The 18557-nt window shown below is 46.1% G+C and overlaps 1 protein-coding gene across 10 annotated transcripts in view; it reads left to right on the top strand.

The window, feature by feature from the left end:
• SORCS1 (sortilin related VPS10 domain containing receptor 1) overlaps window positions 1-14310 on the top strand; it is a 955194-nt gene extending 940884 nt beyond the window's left edge. For 4 of the 10 annotated variants that reach the window (XM_073553084.1, XM_073553083.1, XM_073553081.1 and 1 more), the window contains one exon: window positions 11535-11742. In XM_073553084.1, the coding sequence (XP_073409185.1) occupies window positions 11535-11599 (65 nt within the window). In that variant the 3' untranslated portion in view covers window positions 11600-11742. Of the gene's footprint in view, window positions 1-11534 lie in introns of all 10 variants that reach the window. The other 6 variants (XM_073553077.1, XM_073553078.1, XM_073553082.1 and 3 more) reach the window with 5 other exon arrangements.
• The last annotated feature ends 4247 nt before the right edge of the window (window positions 14311-18557 follow it).

Here is an 18557-nt window from a genome sequence, read left to right as displayed (position 1 = left end):
TCAGCTTTTTGTGTACTCTGTGCATAGGCAAAAATCAGCCAATCAGCCGTGGGGTGTGGCTGGATTACCTAGAAGCAGGTTTACTTGTCCACTAATGATGATCTCCTGCTGATAAACAGTGATTTTATGAAAACTACAGCAAGCAGCCGAGTAAGTGACACATTACTGGAATCTGGATATCTGCCTGTACATTATGCTATTCCCAGGTTAGGTGGCAAAAATCTAGTGACAGATTCCCTTTAACAGCCAATAACACAGTGTATGTTATAAAGAAGGAGAATTTTTGAGCAGCACAACTACCTAACAGTGATCCAAACCCCCCGCTGTGATAATCTCCTGGTTTTATGCTGATTGCAACACCCAAAATATAAAATCTATGTCCAGAATTCTGCATCAAACACTCAAGTAGCGCAGATCCTGCTCCACTTCTTGGATAATTAGTATGGAGTGGTGAGAAGAAGGCAATTATCTCACACGGGGAAGGAGTTGGCCATAAACCAAGAGAAGGAGCGCGGAGGGGAACGGCAGCCATGCCAAGTACTCGTGTTATTAATACCGCGCCGTAGTGTAACGGCTGAAAACCGCGAGGAGCGCGAGATAGGAAAGCCGATAATAGCTGTCCTGACACCTACCTCCTCGACAACAAGGAGGAAGAACCATACCACATCTGAAGACCAAGCCCTGAGCATTGGAACAACGTATCTGAAGGTTACATAGGTGGAAAAAAGACCCAGCTCCATCAAGCGCAACCTTTCTCCAGGAATTCTACTTTTCATCTCTAATTTATCTATAACCCGCAATGTTCTGTGTAATGAGGAAATCATCCAGCGCTTCTATGAAGGCTGTGATCGGCCATTACTGCCTCCTGTGGTCGGCATTCCACCGTCTCACTGCTCTAACTGTAAAGAACCCTTTCCTATTGAGCTGCTGGAATCGCCTTTCTTCCACCCGTAATGAGCGCCTCTTAGTATGGTCTGTGGAAGGAATAAGTCCTGTGCCGTCCTCTGTACTGACCTCACATGTATTTATACTTGTAAATGACATCTCCTCTGAGGCGGCTTTTTTCTAACCTAAACAAGCCCAACTTTTGCAGCCTCTCATCGTATGAGAGGTCTCCATCCTGTGTAATATAGGAGAGGCCTCCATCCTGTGTAATATAGGAGAGGCCTCCATCCTGTGTAATATAGGAGAGGCCTCCACCCTGTGTAATATATGAAAGGCCTCCATCCTGTGTAATATAGGAGAGGTCTCCATCCTGTGTAATATAGGAGAGGCCTCCATCCCGTGTAATATAGGAGAGGCCTCCATCCTGTGTAATATAGGACAGGCCTCCATCCTGTGTAATATAGGAGAGGCCTCCATCCTGTGTAATATAGGAGAGGCCTCCATCCTGTGTAATATAGGAGAGGCCTCCATCCTGTGTAATATATGAAAGGCCTCCATCCTGTGCAATATAGGAGAGGCCTCCATCCTGTGTAATATAGGAGAGGTCTCCATCCTGTGTAATATAGGAGAGACCTCCATCCTGTGTAATATAGGAGAGGCCTCCATCCTGTGTAATATAGGAGAGGCCTCCATCCTGTGTAATATAGGAGAGGTCTCCATCCTGTGTAATATAGGAGAGGCCTCCATCCTGTGTAATATAGGAGAGGCCCCCATCCTGTGTAATATAGGAGAGGTCTCCATCCTGTGTAATATAGGAGAGACCTCCATCCTGTGTAATATAGGAGAGGCCTCCATCCTGTGTAATATAGGAGAGGTCTCCATCCTGTGTAATATAGGAGAGGTCTCCATCCTGTGTAATATAGGAGAGACCTCCATCCTGTGTAATATAGGAGAGGCCTCCATCCTGTGTAATATAGGAGAGGTCTCCATCCTGTGTAATATAGGAGAGGTCTCCATCCTGTGTAATATAGGAGAGGCCTCCATCCTGTGTAATATAGGAGAGGCCTCCATCCTGTGCAATATAGGAGAGGCCTCCATCCTGTGTAATATAGGCGAGGCCTCCATCCTGTGTAATATAGGAGAGGTCTCCATCCTGTGTAATATAGGAGAGGTCTCCATCCTGTGTAATATAGGAGAGGTCTCCATCCTGTGTAATATAGGAGAGGCCTCCATCCTGTGCAATATAGGAGAGGCCTCCACCCCGTGTAATATAGGAGAGACCTCCATCCTGTGTAATGTAGGAGAGGTCTCCATCCTGTGTAATATAGGAGAGGCCTCCATCCCGTGTAATATAGGAGAGGCCTCCATCCTGTGTAATATAGGGGAGGCCTCCATCCCGTGTAATATAGGAGAGGCCTCCATCCTGTGCAATATAGGAGAGGTCTCCATCCTGTGTAATGTAGGAGAGGTCTCCATCCTGTGTAATATAGGAGAGGTCTCCATCCTGTGTAATATAGGAGAGGTCTCCATCCTGTGTAATATAGGGGAGGCCTCCATCCTGTGTAATATAGGAGAGGCCTCCATCCTGTGTAATATAGGAGAGGTCTCCATCCTGTGTAATATAGGAGAGGTCTCCATCCTGTGTAATATAGGAGTGGTCTCCATCCCGTGTAATATAGGAGAGGCCTCCATCCTGTGTAATGTATGAAAGGCCTCCATCCTGTGTACTGTAGGAGAGGCCTCCATCCTGTGTAATATAGGAGAGGATTCCATCCTGTATAATATAGGAGAGGCCTCCATCCTGTGTAATATAGGAGAGGTCTCCATCCTGTGTAATATAGGAGAGGCCTCCATCCTGTGTAATATAGGAGAGGCCTCCATCCTGTGCAATATAGGAGAGGTCTCCATCCTGTGTAATATAGGAGAGGCCTCCATCCTGTGTAATATAGGAGAGGCCTCCATCCTGTGTAATATAGGAGAGGCCTCCATCCTGTGTAATATAGGAGAGGCCTCCATCCTGTGTAATATAGGAGAGGCTTCCATCTCGTGTAATAATTTGCCGTTTTTGAACTGACTCTAAGTTCTGGATATCTTTTTTTAAATATGAAGCCCAAAACTGGATTCCGTATTCTAGATGTGGCCTCACCAGCGATTTATAAAGGGTTAACAATACATTGGGTTATGGGATTTTATCTCTTTTTTTTTTCTTATACCCCCTAAAATCTTGTTGGCTTTTGCAGCTGCTGCCTGACATTGATTGCTGCTGTTCAGCCTCCAGAATGCCCTCATCCTCTTGAGTGTTCTCCCATATAATCTATGTGCAGTAATGGGATTTCTCTGACCCAGGTGCATTACTCTACATTTATCTACATTAAACCTCATCTGCCAAGTGTTTCTCCATTCAGACGTCTTATCCAGATCGTTCTGTAATATTGTAATGTCGGGGTCAGATTTTAGTATCCTACATAGTTTGGTGTTGTCAGTAAAGAATAAGAATAAGATGGACACTTTACTCTCAATCCCATCCACTAGATCATTAATAAAGAAGTTTAAAAGAATCGGTCCTAGTGCTGATCCCTGCGGTCCCCACTGCTCCCAATACATATCTCTGCTGTTCCCACTGCTCCCAGTACAGATTCCTGTGGTCCCCACTGCCCCCTGTACAAATCTCTGTGGTCCGCACTGCTCCCAGAACAGATTCCTGTGGTCCCCACTGCTCCCAGTACAGATTCCTGTGGTCCCCACTGCTCCCAGTACAGATTCCTGCGGTCCCCACTGCTCCCAGTACAGATTCCTGCGGTCCCCACTGCTCCCAGTACAGATTCCTGCGGTCTCCAATGCTCCCAGTACAGATTCCTGTGGTCCCCACTGCTTCAGTACAGATTCCTGTGGTCCCCACTGCTCCCAGAACAGATTCCTGTGGTCCCCACTGCTCCCAGTACAGATTCCTGTGGTCCCCACTGCTCCCAGTACAGATTCCTGCGGTCCCCACTGCCCCCTGTACAAATCCCTGTGGTCCCCACTGCTCCCAGTACAGATTCCTGTGGTTCCCAAAGCTCCCAGTACAGATTCCTGTGGTTCCCACTGCTCCCAGTACAGATTCCTGTGGTCCCCACTGCTCCCAGTACAGATTCCTGTGGTTCCCACTGCTCCCAGTACAGATTCCTGTGGTCCCCACTGCTCCCAGTACAGATTCCTGCGGTCCCCACTACTCCCAGTACAGATTCCTGCGGTCCCCACTGCTCCCAGTACAGATTCCTGTGGTCCCCACTGCTCCCAGTACAGATTCCTGTGGTCCCCACTGCCCCCTGTACAAATCCCTGTGATCCCCACTGCTCCCAGTACAGATTCCTGTGGTCCCCACTGCCCCCTGTACAAATCTCTGTGGTCCGCACTGCTCCCATACAAATTCCTGTGGTTCCCACTGCTCCCAGTACAGATTCCTGTGGTTCCCACTGCTCCCAGTACAGATTCCTGCGGTCCCCACTGCTCCCAGTACAGATTCCTGCAGTCCCCACTGCCCCCTGTACAAATCTCTGTGGTCCGCACTGCTCCCAGAACAGATTCCTGTGGTCCCCACTGCTCCCAGTACAGATTCCTGTGGTCCCCACTGCCCCCTGTACAAATCTCTGTGGTCCGCACTGCTCCCAGAACAGATTACTGTGGTCCCCACTGCTCCCAGTACAGATTCCTGTGGTCCCCACTGCTCCCAGTACAGATTCCTGCGGTCCCCACTGCTCCCAGTACAGATTCCTGCGGTCCCCACTGCTCCCAGTACAGATTCCTGTGGTCCCCACTGCTCCCAGTACAGATTCCTGTGGTCCCCACTGCTTCAGTACAGATTCCTGTGGTCCCCACTGCTCCCATAACAGATTCCTGTGGTCCCCACTGCTCCCAGTACAGATTCCTGTGGTCCCCACTGCTCCCAGTACAGATTCCTGCGGTCCCCACTGCTCCCAGTACAGATTCCTGCGGTCCCCACTGCTCCCAGTACAGATTCCTGTGGTCCCCACTGCTCCCAGTACAGATTCCTGTGGTCCCCACTGCTTCAGTACAGATTCCTGTGGTCCCCACTGCTCCCAGAACAGATTCCTGTGGTCCCCACTGCTCCCAGTACAGATTCCTGCGGTCCCCACTGCTCCCAGTGCAGATTCCTGCGGTCCCCACTGCTCCCAGTACAGATTCCTGCGGTCCCCACTACTCCCAGTACAGATTCCTGTGGTCCCCACTGCTCCCAGTACAGATTCCTGTGGTCCCCACTGCTCCCAGTACAGATTCCTGTGGTCCCCACTGCCCCCTGTACAAATCCCTGTGGTCCCCACTGCTCCCAGTACAGATTCCTGTGGTTCCCACTGCTCCCAGTACAGATTCCTGTGGTTCCCACTGCTCCCAGTACAGATTCCTGTGGTCCCCACTGCTCCCAGTACAGATTCCTGCGGTTCCCACTGCTCCCAGTACAGATTCCTGCGGTCCCCACTGCTCCCAGTACAGATTCCTGCGGTCCCCACTACTCCCAGTACAGATTCCTGCGGTCCCCACTGCTCCCAGTACAGATTCCTGTGGTCCCCACTGCTCCCAGTACAGATTCCTGTGGTCCCCACTGCCCCCTGTACAAATCCCTGTGGTCCCCACTGCTCCCAGTACAGATTCCTGTGGTTCCCACTGCTCCCAGTACAGATTCCTGTGGTTCCCACTGCTCCCAGTACAGATTCCTGCGGTCCCCACTGCTCCCAGTACAGATTCCTGCCGTCCCCACTGCTCCCAGTACAGATTCCTGTGGTCCCCACTGCTCCAGTACAGATTCCTGTGGTCCCCACTGCCCCCTGTACAAATCCCTGTGGTCCGCACTGCTCCCAGTACAGATTCCTGTGGTCCCCACTGCTCCAGTACAGATTCCTGTGGTCCCCACTGCTCCCAGTACAGATTCCTGTGGTCCCCACTGCTCCCAGTACAGATTCCTGTGGTCCCCACTGCTCCCAGTACAGATTCCTGTGGTCCCCACTGCTCCCAGTACAGATTCCTGTGGTCCCCACTGCTCCCAGTACAGATTCCTGCGGTCCCCACTGCTCCCAGTACAGATTCCTGCGGTCCCCACTGCTCCCAGTACAGATTCCTGTGGTCCCCACTGCTCCCAGTACAGATTCCTGTGGTCCCCACTGCTCCAGTACAGATTCCTGTGGTCCCCACTGCTCCCAGTACAGATTCCTGTGGTCCCCACTGCTCCCAGTACAGATTCCTGCGGTCCCCACTGCTCCCAGTACAGATTCCTGCGGTCCCCACTGCTCCCAGTACAGATTCCTGTGGTCCCCACTGCTCCCAGTACAGATTCCTGCGGTCCCCACTGCTCCCAGTACAGATTCCTGTGGTCCCCACTGCTCCCAGTACAGATTCCTGTGGTCCCCACTGCTCCCAGTACAGATTCCTGTGGTCCCCACTGCTCCCAGTACAGATTCCTGTGGTCCCCACTGCTCCCAGTACAGATTCCTGTGGTCCCCACTGCTCCCAGTACAGATTCCTGCGGTCCCCACTGCTCCCAGTACAGATTCCTGCGGTCCCCACTGCTCCCAGTACAGATTCCTGTGGTCCCCACTGCTCCCAGTACAGATTCCTGTGGTCCCCACTGCTCCAGTACAGATTCCTGTGGTCCCCACTGCTCCCAGTACAGATTCCTGTGGTCCCCACTGCTCCCAGTACAGATTCCTGCGGTCCCCACTGCTCCCAGTACAGATTCCTGCGGTCCCCACTGCTCCCAGTACAGATTCCTGCGGTCCCCACTGCTGACTATATCCCATGTACAGATCGCACCATTTATGACAACTCTGTTTTCTGTCATTTAGCCAATTCCTTATCCATCACCCAATTTAGATTTATTTATTTTTTAAATGTTATTTTTTTAAATTGTCATCAAGTAAAATAGATGGTTTGGAAATGATCAAAGATTCTAGATTATCAGATGCAGGAAGAGGTTAAAATTACAACTAAAGGGTGATAACAGCAACTGGATGGCTGACAAATGTGAGCTGGGTGGGAGTTTGGTCACTGGCATGAGCTTGAGATTGGATAATTTTGCCTTTCTTCATCATGAGGAGTTTGTATGGATTTGTGCTCAACCATGGGTGGTGAGAGTGGAGGGGAATGTTGACTGTAGTAGCCATATATGCTTGTTCTCCTCTATGCAAATTCCATAAAAGTTTTTGGCTAGTAGTTCTATGGGCTCAACTGGTTAGGTAGATTCTGTAAGTCATTGGTCCGGGTGAGCAGCACGTACTAGACTCGATGATGCAATGGAAAGAGACTTCACATGAATCAGTAAGAACCAGGATGGCATGGTATTCAGGATGGCAAGCAAAGCAGGAAGTATTATGTACATGCAGGCGGAGGGAAGTTACATACAGGAACTTGTAGCAGGGAAGCAGTTAACCACTGGTTTCATAGAAACATATGTATGCAACCATTGACTTGCGGCAGGGAGGCCTTTTACCACTGAGTTATTAGAGATGTATAAAGGCAATCAAGCACTTACAGAAGTCACATAGTTAACCACTGGGTTATTATAGATGTTTATAATCAATCAGGAACTTTCAGTACAAGAATGGTTAACTACTGGGTTGTTAGAGAAGTGTATAGGCAATCAGGAACTTGCAGTAGGGAGATGGTCAACCACTGGGTTATTATAGAAGTTTATAATCAATCAGGAACTTTCAGTACAAGAATGGTTAACTACTGGGTTGTTAGAGAAGTATATAGGCAATCAGGAACTTGCAGTAGGGAGATGGTCAACCACAGGGTTAGTAGAGAGGTTTATATACACTGAAGAATTTGCAGCTTGGAAATGGTTAACAGCTGCATTATTATAAACTTATATATGCAATCAATTACAATCAAGTACTTGCAGCATGGACATGGTTAACCACAGAATAAGCAGAGACATATATGCAATCAGGTACCTTGATAGCAGAATGAATCTTGCCACAGGATTCACTGGGCAGACTGTAGAATGCTGGAAAACAGAGGAAAGTTTGAAAACGGATAATTAGTCAGCTTGATGGAGTAAAGTCTGGAGGGAGCTGAGGTTAACTCCTGCAAAAGCATGTGGTAGAAAAGTGTTCTAGTTGGTGGGTTACCAGATTAATATCAGACTAGGAGCCGCCCATGGTAGAAGAGAGCAAGGTCCGGCACTGGAGCCGGGACAGATGAGTAACAAGTAGAGCTGATCGAACATTAATCAGTGGATTGGTGGTGCCTTATCTGCTAGGGTATAAGTAAACCCCTTCATAAACGGGCCATTTTGCTTTTATGCATTTTTATTATTTCCTCTTTTTCCAAGAGCAATAGCATTTTTATTTTTGCATCATACAAAGGCTTCTATTTTTGTGGAAAGAGTTGCTGTTTAGAATAACTCCATTTACTTTATCGTAGAAAGTCTTGAAAAATAGAGAAAAAAAATCCAAGTGCAGTGAGATGGTGTGAACAATTCTGCAAATGTGTCATCATAGTCTTTTGAGTTTTGCTTTTGCGATTTTTCATTGTGCGATAACAATGAGCTGATAAAGTGATTCCTCAAGTCAGTATGATTATCGCAATACTAAACTGGATGAAAATCGGGTGTTTTTCAATTGTACGGATTATTATTATTATTTGATGGATCAGATATTTTTGGACGCAGCCAAAAATTTACTCATTTTTTTAAAAAAAGTTTAATTTATTTATTCTACTTTTTAGTTGTGTTCGGGGTCTTAAAAAAATGTTCTCCTATGACGCCCAGCCACATAATTCATAGGAAGACTCAGACTGTGTCCATATCTTACCATTTTGTCACTTTTTTTTTGCACAGATTTGTCACAAAACCTCAAGGATCTCCTAGTGCCAGCAAAGTGAATGAGATTTCTGAGGGTATGTGCAAACATTAAAGAAGCACTCCTCCTCCTCATCATCTTCCTCATCCTCCTATCAAAGTTTTTTTCCTCTTAATATATTGCAATCATCATTTTATTTAGCACTGCGAACTTACAATTGCTCATTTTGCCTTTCTACCTTGCTAATTCTTCACTTTTCTCTGCTTTATGTAGATTCAGGAAGTCTTGTGTCCCTGCATTTATCACTTCCCTCTTCACATTTTGACCAAGCTGCTCCCTCCTCCCACTGCCAGGGACTTTTGCAGTGCCTCATGCAGGGAAAATTGACCTCCTGTTTCTACATAGAGCTTTAGAAGGATTCAGCTCGTCAGTTTTTAATCATGTGATGTCATAGACCTAATGCAAAAGAGAAGAATTATCTGGGTAGAAAGGCAAAATGAGCAATTGTAAGTACACAGTGCTGTTTAATATGATGACTGCAATATATTAAGATGATAAAAAAGTTGATAGGAGGAGGAGGGCTTCTTTAAGATCCGCAGCAGACTTTTTTCATCAAAGTGTGTCACTTGGCAGGAAAAGCGCTACATAAGCTATGCTAGATTTTGTGTTAGTTTTTGATGATTTCAATTTTGTTTTCTCTTTTATTTGGTTGTTTTAAAAACTTTGCAGAAGCAAAAGAGTTGACATGCTGCAGATATTTAAAATTCTTCCAATCTGCAAGGAAAAAATAAGCAGCATGCACATGACATTTGAGAAATCTCATTCACTTTCCAGGGTAGAAAAAAAAACACGTAGAAAAAAACGCAACATGTGAACAAGCCTTAAGGTGCCCATTATGGGTATTCTCTCGAATAGGAGCATTTCTGCAATGCTCGGGACAATGAAAAGAGCTATGAAGTGTGGCGTCTTTGAGTATTTACATCTGGCCGCCCCTGGAACCGCAAGCAGCTGATCGGTGGAGGCGCCATAAGTCAAATCCTGACTGATCTGAGTTATCATGGGGCAAGTTCCAGTTGTCCTTAAAGGGGTTCTCTGGGCATTTTTTGTTAATGAATATCCATAGGATAGGTCAACAATGTCATATGCTCATGGAACTCCTTAGGGTTAGGGTTAAGGAGAACCAGTATGCAGAATCAGGGTTAGGGTTAACGAGAACCAGTATGCAGAATCAGGGTTAGGGTTAAGGAGAGCCAGTATGCAGAATCAAAGTTAGGGTTAAAGAGAGCCAGTAGGCAGAATCAGGGTTAGGGTTAAGGAGAGCCAGTATGCAGAATCAGTGTTAGGGTTCAGGAGAGCCAGTATGCAGAATCAGGGTTAGGATTAAGGAGAGCCAGTATGCAGAGTCAGTGTTAGGGTTAAGGAGAGCCAGTATGCAGAGTCAGGGTTAGGGTTAAGGAGAGCCAGTATGCAGAATCAGGGTTAGGGTTAAGGAGAGCCAGTATGCAGAATCAGGATTAGTGTTAGGGTTAAGGAGAACCAGTATGCAGAATCAGGGTTAGGGTTAAGGAGAACCCTAAGGAGAACTAGTACTTTCCCATGTTGCATCACAGGCATTGCAGTCAGTCAGCTAAACTCTAATGAAAAACAAAGACCCCAAAACAGGTCATGTCACGTGTATATGAATTTCTGGCTTAACATCTGTCTCTGGTCATGTTGCAAAACTCAACAAACTCAACAAAGGAGATAGAGTAGGCAGTAGGCTCCTCTCCTATGTTGTACTTGCAAGATGGCTAATTTGTATCCTCGGGTTCATGGTCCCTGTCTCTTGCTTTGAGCAGGCAGTGATCATTGCTGAGGGGGTACTTGGGTTTGGATTTATGTTCCGGTATATGTTTTGATGTTCAGTTTAACTTTGCAAGCCTTCAAGACTCTTCCGAGAAGTGGCTGACACAGCCTCGCCTCCATGGAAATGGTGGCACATATCAGCCACCACTTCAGCTCCATTTCCAAAAAGACAGACAAACTGGAGCAAACTTCTTGGTAAGTATAAGTATCCATTCTTCTGACCTTGATGGTAACCCAGAAGGAAACAGGTCTTCCTGCCAAAGTTCCTCCTTGACCCAAGAAAATCTGTAATGAAAGTATGAGAACATGATGACATTACCTCTACATAAAGATCTCCATAGCCACTAACCAGAGAGATAAGTAATGATGTGTTAGATGGAAGCCTCTCCCCGTCATACAACTTGTTTTCTCCATGTGGTCTTTGGTGTCACCTCCTTGTGGTCCTCATGTCTGTTTCCAGTGTCGGCAGTAATAATTAGGGATGAGCGAGTAGTGAAGTATTCGGACTCGCTGTACTCGTTATGAGTACCTCCTAATACTCGGGTACTTTGTAACGAGTAGCGAGTCCAATGTAAGTCTATGGGAAATGTGATTAATGGGCGGGGACTGTGTGAAGACTGTGCGGGGACTGTGCCGGGCTGTGCGGGACTGTGCTGGCCTGTATGGGACTGTGCTGGCCTGTGCGGGACTGTACTGGGCTGTGCGGGACTGTGCTGGCCTTTGCAGGACTGTACTGGGCTGTGCAGGTACTGTGTGGGACTGTGCTGGGCTGGGCTGTGCTGGGACTGGGCTGGGCTGTATGGTCTGTGCCGAATATTGCGAGGCGAGTAGTGAAATACTCGCCAGGATTCGAGTACTGTGAGTACCGCATTACTCGCCGAGTACCGAATCCTAACGAGTATACTCGCTCATCCCTAGTATTAATATAAAATCCAAGTTCTTGCAACTTTTTGCCAAAAAAAAAAATTAAAAATGAAATGTGTAACATTTTCTTTCCCTTCCTCCCAGGAAGTATTTCAATGGTTGCTGAAAATCAAAGCACAAACGAGAACCCGACTTATGTTAACGTGTGAAGGGAGAAAGGAGGGCGAGAAAGAAAACAGGACAGAAGCCCACCGGGGACCGGACTGCACCCAAAACTTTGAATAAATCTGAGGTTTTTAGCTTTAACGCCGATGAAGAGGACGAGTCGTCACCTTGTGTAAAGGCTACAAACTGTGGGACACATCTACCCTCTTTTAAACTCACTCGTGTTTGTACATGATCAATGAACTGACCTACGCCAGAAATCTGCATGCTTTAACCCTTTCGCTGATCGAGAGGACTTGCAAAAATATCACCTGTCTTTAAGCAGTGAACGGGTTAAGAGAGCATTTTCCCCTCTAAAATAATAACTAAAAGGTAAATATAAATCCTTAAAGGGGCTGTCCAGGATTGGCTATGTGTCGTGTCTGGTATTGCAGTTCATTACTTGTTACTTAAATTGGATTAGTTGCAATACCAGACATGACCTATGATGCAGAGCGGCGCTGTTTCATGTTTTGGACGATTCTTTTAACTTGTCTTCATTTGTAATTAGACATTCTGCAAATGCTGGGGATGACTGTTTCGCCACCATTGCAGCTCCTGCAGGGATTTCTTATCTGCTATTTCCAGACAGTAGGCCTGCCAGTTCAATAGGGAGATAGGGCACAATATTACTCGGGCATTAGTGAATGAAACGGGCCAAGCCGCAGAAGCCGCGCCTTGGTATTAATGTAGTGTGGAAGCCACATCTGTAACAGATCTGTCCACCGGCTATGCTCTGCCCTACAGGGCTGTCCCTGAGCACCACATACCCAGCTCTGCTACATCAGTTACCCAACCTTGGCTTGTCTGACTACCTGGTGGACTACATCCACTGTACCACATACTGAGGTCACAGCAACTGGACCAACAACTTTCTCCTGTTTTCTGCCTAGTTCACTTTTATCTGGAAAATCCAGGAAGCTAATGAAACAAAAAAAGGGAGACCTCCTGACATGGAGGGAAAGAGCATAAGCATGGAGGGCAGAGAATGAGCAGTAAGGGCGGAGAATCAGCACAGAGGGTGGAGATTGTGGTGAGTTCTCCTTCAATGGAAGTCTTCAAACAGAGGCTGGACAGACATCTGACTGGGATGATTTAGCGAATCCTGCTTTGAGCAGGGGGTTGGACCAGATGGCCCAGGAGGTCCCTTCCAACTCTACGATTCTATGATTCTATGATTGTGCAGTGAAGGCGGAGAATCAGCACAGAGGGTGAAGATTGTGCAGTGAAGGCGGAGAATTAGCAAAGAGGGTGGAGATTGTGCAGTGAGGGCGGAGAATCAGCACAGTGGGTGGAGATTGTGCAATGAGGGTGGAGAATCAGCACAGAGGGTGGAGATCGTGCTGATTCTCCACCCTCACTGCACAATCTCCACCCTCTGTGCTGATTCTCCACCCTCACTGCACAATCTCCACCCTCTGTGCTGATTCTCCGCCTTCACTGCACAATCTCCACCCTCCGTGCTGATTCTCCACCCTCACTGCACAGAGGGTGGAGATTGTGCAGTGAAGGCGGAGAATCAGCACAGAGGGTGGAGATTGTGCAGTGAAGGCGGAGAATCAGCATGGAGGGTGGAGATTAAGCAATGAGGGTGGAGAATCAGCATGGAGGGTGGAGATTGTGCAATGAGGGTGGAGAATCAGCATGGAGGGTGGAGATTAAGCAATGAGGGATGTGTCCTCAAATGGCCAGGTTTATTGCAGAAAAACCTTTCCGATGCGGTGCTCTGCAGCTAGAGAATCACCTACTTCCAGATGTCAAACTCTAAAAATTGGCAAAAAAGTTTTATCTAATAAAATCCAGAAAATTAATCATCGGACAGGTGGGAAACGAACACGGTAGGTAAGTCCTGGCACCAGTTTAGTACCTAACCATAGTAATTGGAAGAGTGCTAGAGATAAAATTGTGCCGTCCGGTTCGCCATTCTCTCGACAATCAGTTACACTGTATCTCTGCTGCAGAATGTTTTTTTCTAGAGAATATCTACAATGGGCAGATCTCGACTCTTAGGAATCTGGAATAAGCGACTGATGAATCCCATGCGCGCTGTAGCGTCGGCCATGTTAGCTGCCGTTACCCAATTTTTTCCAGCCACCCATAGAGGACGACGTCAGGGATTTATATTTACTGTGACTTTTTTTTCTTTCTTTCTTTTTTTGAATTTTTTGGGGTAAATGCTCTTTGAGTATTTTTTTAAAACTTCCCATTGGATAAACTTTGCTATAAATTAACGAGACGATTATGTAAATAAGGGCGATTGAAGGAGAACTATCATTCTTTGTAGCGATATGTATTGTAGTTTACTTCAATTCTTGCCAATCAATCGACGTCGCTCTTAAACAATGTATCATCCAAGTTATGCACAAAAAGTGTTTTTTTTAATTTGGTGCCGGAAGTTCTTGTCATCGGTTGTTATATCAGTGGAGAGTCGTCAACTTTAACCTCTTGATGACAGTGAAGAACACTTCAGAGCCGTCCATCCGGTCACATGGTAATTCCTATGTATCCTGTATAAATTATTCTCAGGCATCCTATTATATGAAATGATAGTTCGCCTTTGAACCGTGAACCTTGGATTGTTCTTCTTTACCCTTTCAGAGGGAAGAATCGCTACATAACGTCCAACTTATCTGGTGATCTTTGTTTACTCACCGCGTGGGGAGAGGACGGAGGAAACTTGTATATAATCCTTTATAAATAAAGTCTAGAAAACTTTTATGTGATTCCGTTTGTTTGTTGGTCGAGGATGATATCAAAGATTCTAGTTCGAGAAGGTGAAATGAATAAATGGATTATTGATGGAAAACTGTTACTGAGATATTTAGCCTCATATTACGTACATTCCATTCACATCCAGAGCTGAACTCAAAATTTTGCTGATTTCTACATGGCTTTGGCTATTAATGCTTCTTTCTCACTGCGGGAAATGCGATCAGCGTGTTCATTATGATCACCATCGATCAGTATGGTTTCCATTACATTTTATTGTTTTTTTAGACCCTGACTTTATAAATCGATGAAATGTTTTGAGCTTCAGGCAATGTCTTTCCCTGACTTCGCAGAGCAGCGTCTGCCATTTGTTTAGCGCTGGTTCTTTCCAGCAGGACGTCGCTTCCTTGTGGCGTGGTTTGGCGATTGGTCACATGTGAATTCCCGGTTATAGCGATTGGTAAGTGTGTTGCGGTTTACTAAAGTTGCGGCCGTGGCGGTGACTGTGGGACTGGACGAGCTGTAGGAAGACGGCCAGGATTGTCCACAGAAATATTCATGATACATTGTATTTCTGTTGTATCTTTATCGACGCCTTTATTTGAAATTGCATAAGCAAAAATGTGTGTGCAGTGTTACTGGAGACCATATAGCGCAATCCTTATACAACCATGTAAGTGAGACTACGACCGGCGAGGCGACAAGTTGGCGAGACCACACGGCAGAAGGATGTTTCTAGACAATGTCGCTTCCATGTAAAATAGCGAGTGAATAATCCTTTATAATCCATTCAGTGCATAACTAACTGGAACTGGTGATTTTTTTTTTTGTTAGAGCCACCCACACCTTCCCGACAGAGTGACTATACCGCCCCTTTAAGTGATGCAATATGGTGTCCACATGGAGATTCCAGAATGATGAAATAATTGATCTTCCCAATCTGTTACTTGATTTCACATCCTCCGGTGGCCTCGTGTAGCGGCAGTGATCGCACTGATCGCATCTTCATCTGTGTATTTGTAACGGAAGATCCTAATTGTGTAGTTTGGGTGTCAGTGTCGGAGATCAGCGGCCGGCGGCTCGGTCCAGAGTCTCTCACGCAGCAGGTGCTGAAGACGGCTCTCATCATTCTCTCCTGCTCTGCCGACGAATAGAGGAGAATGATCAGCGTTACATTAAAGTCCGAACGACAGCAGGTGGGGGCTGTGGAATACCCCCATCATCCGCACCTACTCTCGCTGTTATTAGTCGTTCCGACTTTAATATAACTCATCATTCTCCGCTGCTCGCTGGCAGAGCAGGGGAGAATGATGAGAGCCGTCTTCAGCACCTGCCGCCGGGGAACAGCGCTTACTGTAGCGCTTCTTCCCCGGTGCCGATGCCTGACACATGGAGGATACCCATGTGTGTTCTCCTTGTGCACATGTGTGGGACGTTTTGCCGTCTGTGCTGACGGCAAAAAACAGACATGTCAGCGTGTTTTGCCCATGGACACACGGTCCGTGGAAACACACTGACATGTGCACAGACCCATTCACTTGAATGGGTGTATGTGAGTCAGTGTCTCCGGTACGTGTGAAAACTGTCACCACACGTACCGGAGACACGGATGTGTAAATGAGGCCTTAATCCCAGATCATTAATAACATGTTTGTGCACAATAGGTGCAGGATATAAACACAAGGGGCCTATTACAAGTGTAAGAGGAAAGCTTCACACAGCACACAAAGGGTTAATGAAGACGTCATAGAGGCAGAGACAGAAGTCAGCATGGAACACTCCTGCGACATTTCGGGACGGACCCCTTCTGCAGATATGGCCATAGCATGGAGCCCCCTTCACTCCTTCACTACTGGTAGGGGCTAGTGAAGGAGAACAGTGCAAGCCCTGAGGACAGTGGCATCATGGCTTCCATCCTACAAGGACCCATGACAGGTGGGAAAGGTCCATTATGGTGGATCCTACAGAATTCCATTCACTTCTAATGTCCCTCAGATTTGGCTTCTAAATACTGATGTGAAATTCTGACCAAATATTGAATGTGCGAACGTGGCCTTAGGGTTCCTCCAGTGTCAAACACCTCCACGGACATCGGAAGATTAAACTTTGAAACCTCATATCCAAGTTAGAATTCTGAAGAATGAGATGGACAGACATCCCATAATCAACACGTTATCGCTCTTCACCCCTGAGTTGTCACCTCTTCTATGTGCAGCCATTGACCGATACAGATGTAACAAGCAGGAGCTGTGTGATACTGATGCACCGCGGAGAGCCGGCCGGGGACAGAAGCTTCTGAGTATGACCATGAATGTGCACTCGCAAGACCCCAGACTGACGGCATAAAGGAGTGGCGGCATTAGTCGCACATGCAAGGCCACTGCTGCTGCACCACTACAATGGCCGTAACCCCAGACCACAAGCTGGTTCCAAAGGTGGATATCAGGAGAATGTGGCACTGTATCAGAAGCAATGATGGAGCTGCAGATTGTCCCATTAAACCCTTTCCCAACATGTGAAGAGCAAGTACAGGGTCTCCCAAACTGCAGTCCTCACAGCTCCCAACAGATCATGTTTTCAGGGTTTCTTTAGAGTTTCACAGATACTGGAAATCCTGGGAATGTGATCTTCTGGGCAGCCGGGCGGACTGGAGTTTGGGAAACATTGATCTAATACAAAATTTGTAAAAAAATGCAGTATGTTGTACTAGCGATCTAAGAAATATATGTGCAACTAAAAGCAAAGAAAAAAGTATCTATTTAACTATATATATATATGTATATATATATAGCTAATATATCATTGCCAATTGGCTCTGTCACAGCTTCCGGCCGGAAGCTGACAAAAACGGCACCGCCATATTGGAACACCCAAGTTATGGGTATTCCAATATGGCGGCCGGGATTCAATGAGTGGCGTGGGATTCAAATCCCCCACCCCGCCGGATGAGCCAATCAGCGTTGCTGCACGGGATTTGAATCCCCCGCCAAACCACACGGCTCCGCTCATTGGCAAAAGCCGCGTGGATGTTCATTTCACCGCACTCCCGATGCAATAGCATCAGGCCTATTTCTAGTATATATATAATTGCAAAACTTACGGTAATTCAACTCCTTTCTCCATTCTAAACAAAAACCCCTCTGAACATTCCATTGAGGATCAAAAGTTCGTTATAACTCTCCTTAATCAACACAGCTTAAAAAAACGCCATAAAGATGTAATAAAAAGCGGTTATATACAGTATGCCCCAAAGAGTTCAGATTGAAAACTACAATTTGCCTCACAAAGTACAAGTCTTTACAGAGCTTGATTAATAATAATAATAATAATGAGAATAACAGTAATAGTAATAATAATTATTAAAAAAAAGATCTGTCTCAGAAAAATGGCCATACAAACCAATTTTATCTTCCAAAGTTCTGAAAAGTCTTAAAAGTAGTAATAAGTAAAAAAAAAAAAAAAACTTTATAAATTTGGTATCGCCAATCACGTTGCCACAGTACATGCTGCTAAAAGAAGACCGAAAAAGCAGAAGAATTGGTTATTTTTTTCCCCATTTTCAATATGTTATAGTAAAATGAATGGTTTCCACAGAACTTCAACCCATCCCGCAAAAAAATAAGCTCTGATGGCTTTATCAACGGAAAAATTCAGAAGTTATGGCTCTCAGATAAAGGGGAGGAAAAAAAAAATAAAATAAAATCTAAAACTGAAAACTGGCCACAGAGGGAAGAGGTCGATGTGTGTACGACCATGAGATTCAGGGAGTGCTCCGCTATCAGTGCAGCACTTGGTGCAGACTACGCAGACTTCTGCTCCAGGTACATGTCACTTTCCTCGCGCTCTTACTGGGATCCTATTAGTTCGCCTTTTTTCCCTTTTATCACAAATCTATTCCAGAGAATTAACCTGGTTTTAATCACATAATTGATGTTGGAAATGCTTTTAAAATCAATTATTTAATTAAGCCCAAGTTAATTACATTGCAGAGTAACTCGGGGAAAAAAAGAAGCAGCTTAAACTGCAGAGGTCTGTAATGTGAGTTTATGGCTTGGGTTAGAAAAGTCTTACTACATGTGCCTGTGCCATTCTCATCTTAAAGGGGATGTGAGGCTTAGAAAAACATTGCTTAGATATCTTTCAGGAAATCCTCTCTATTTAACAAAGCAGCCAGTGGCTCCCTCCCTGGAGGACAAGACAACGCCAAGCAGCAAGTGGCTCCCTCCCTGGAGGACAGGACAACACAAAGCAGCA

This window comes from Dendrobates tinctorius, unplaced genomic scaffold (genome assembly GCF_039654945.1).
Source record: "Dendrobates tinctorius isolate UK_male_01 unplaced genomic scaffold, ASM3965494v1 ptg000196l, whole genome shotgun sequence".
Lineage (NCBI taxonomy): Eukaryota > Metazoa > Chordata > Amphibia > Anura > Dendrobatidae > Dendrobates > Dendrobates tinctorius.
The sequence above is the reverse complement of the archived record's forward strand: the minus strand, read 5'-3'. Positions and strand labels throughout refer to the sequence as shown.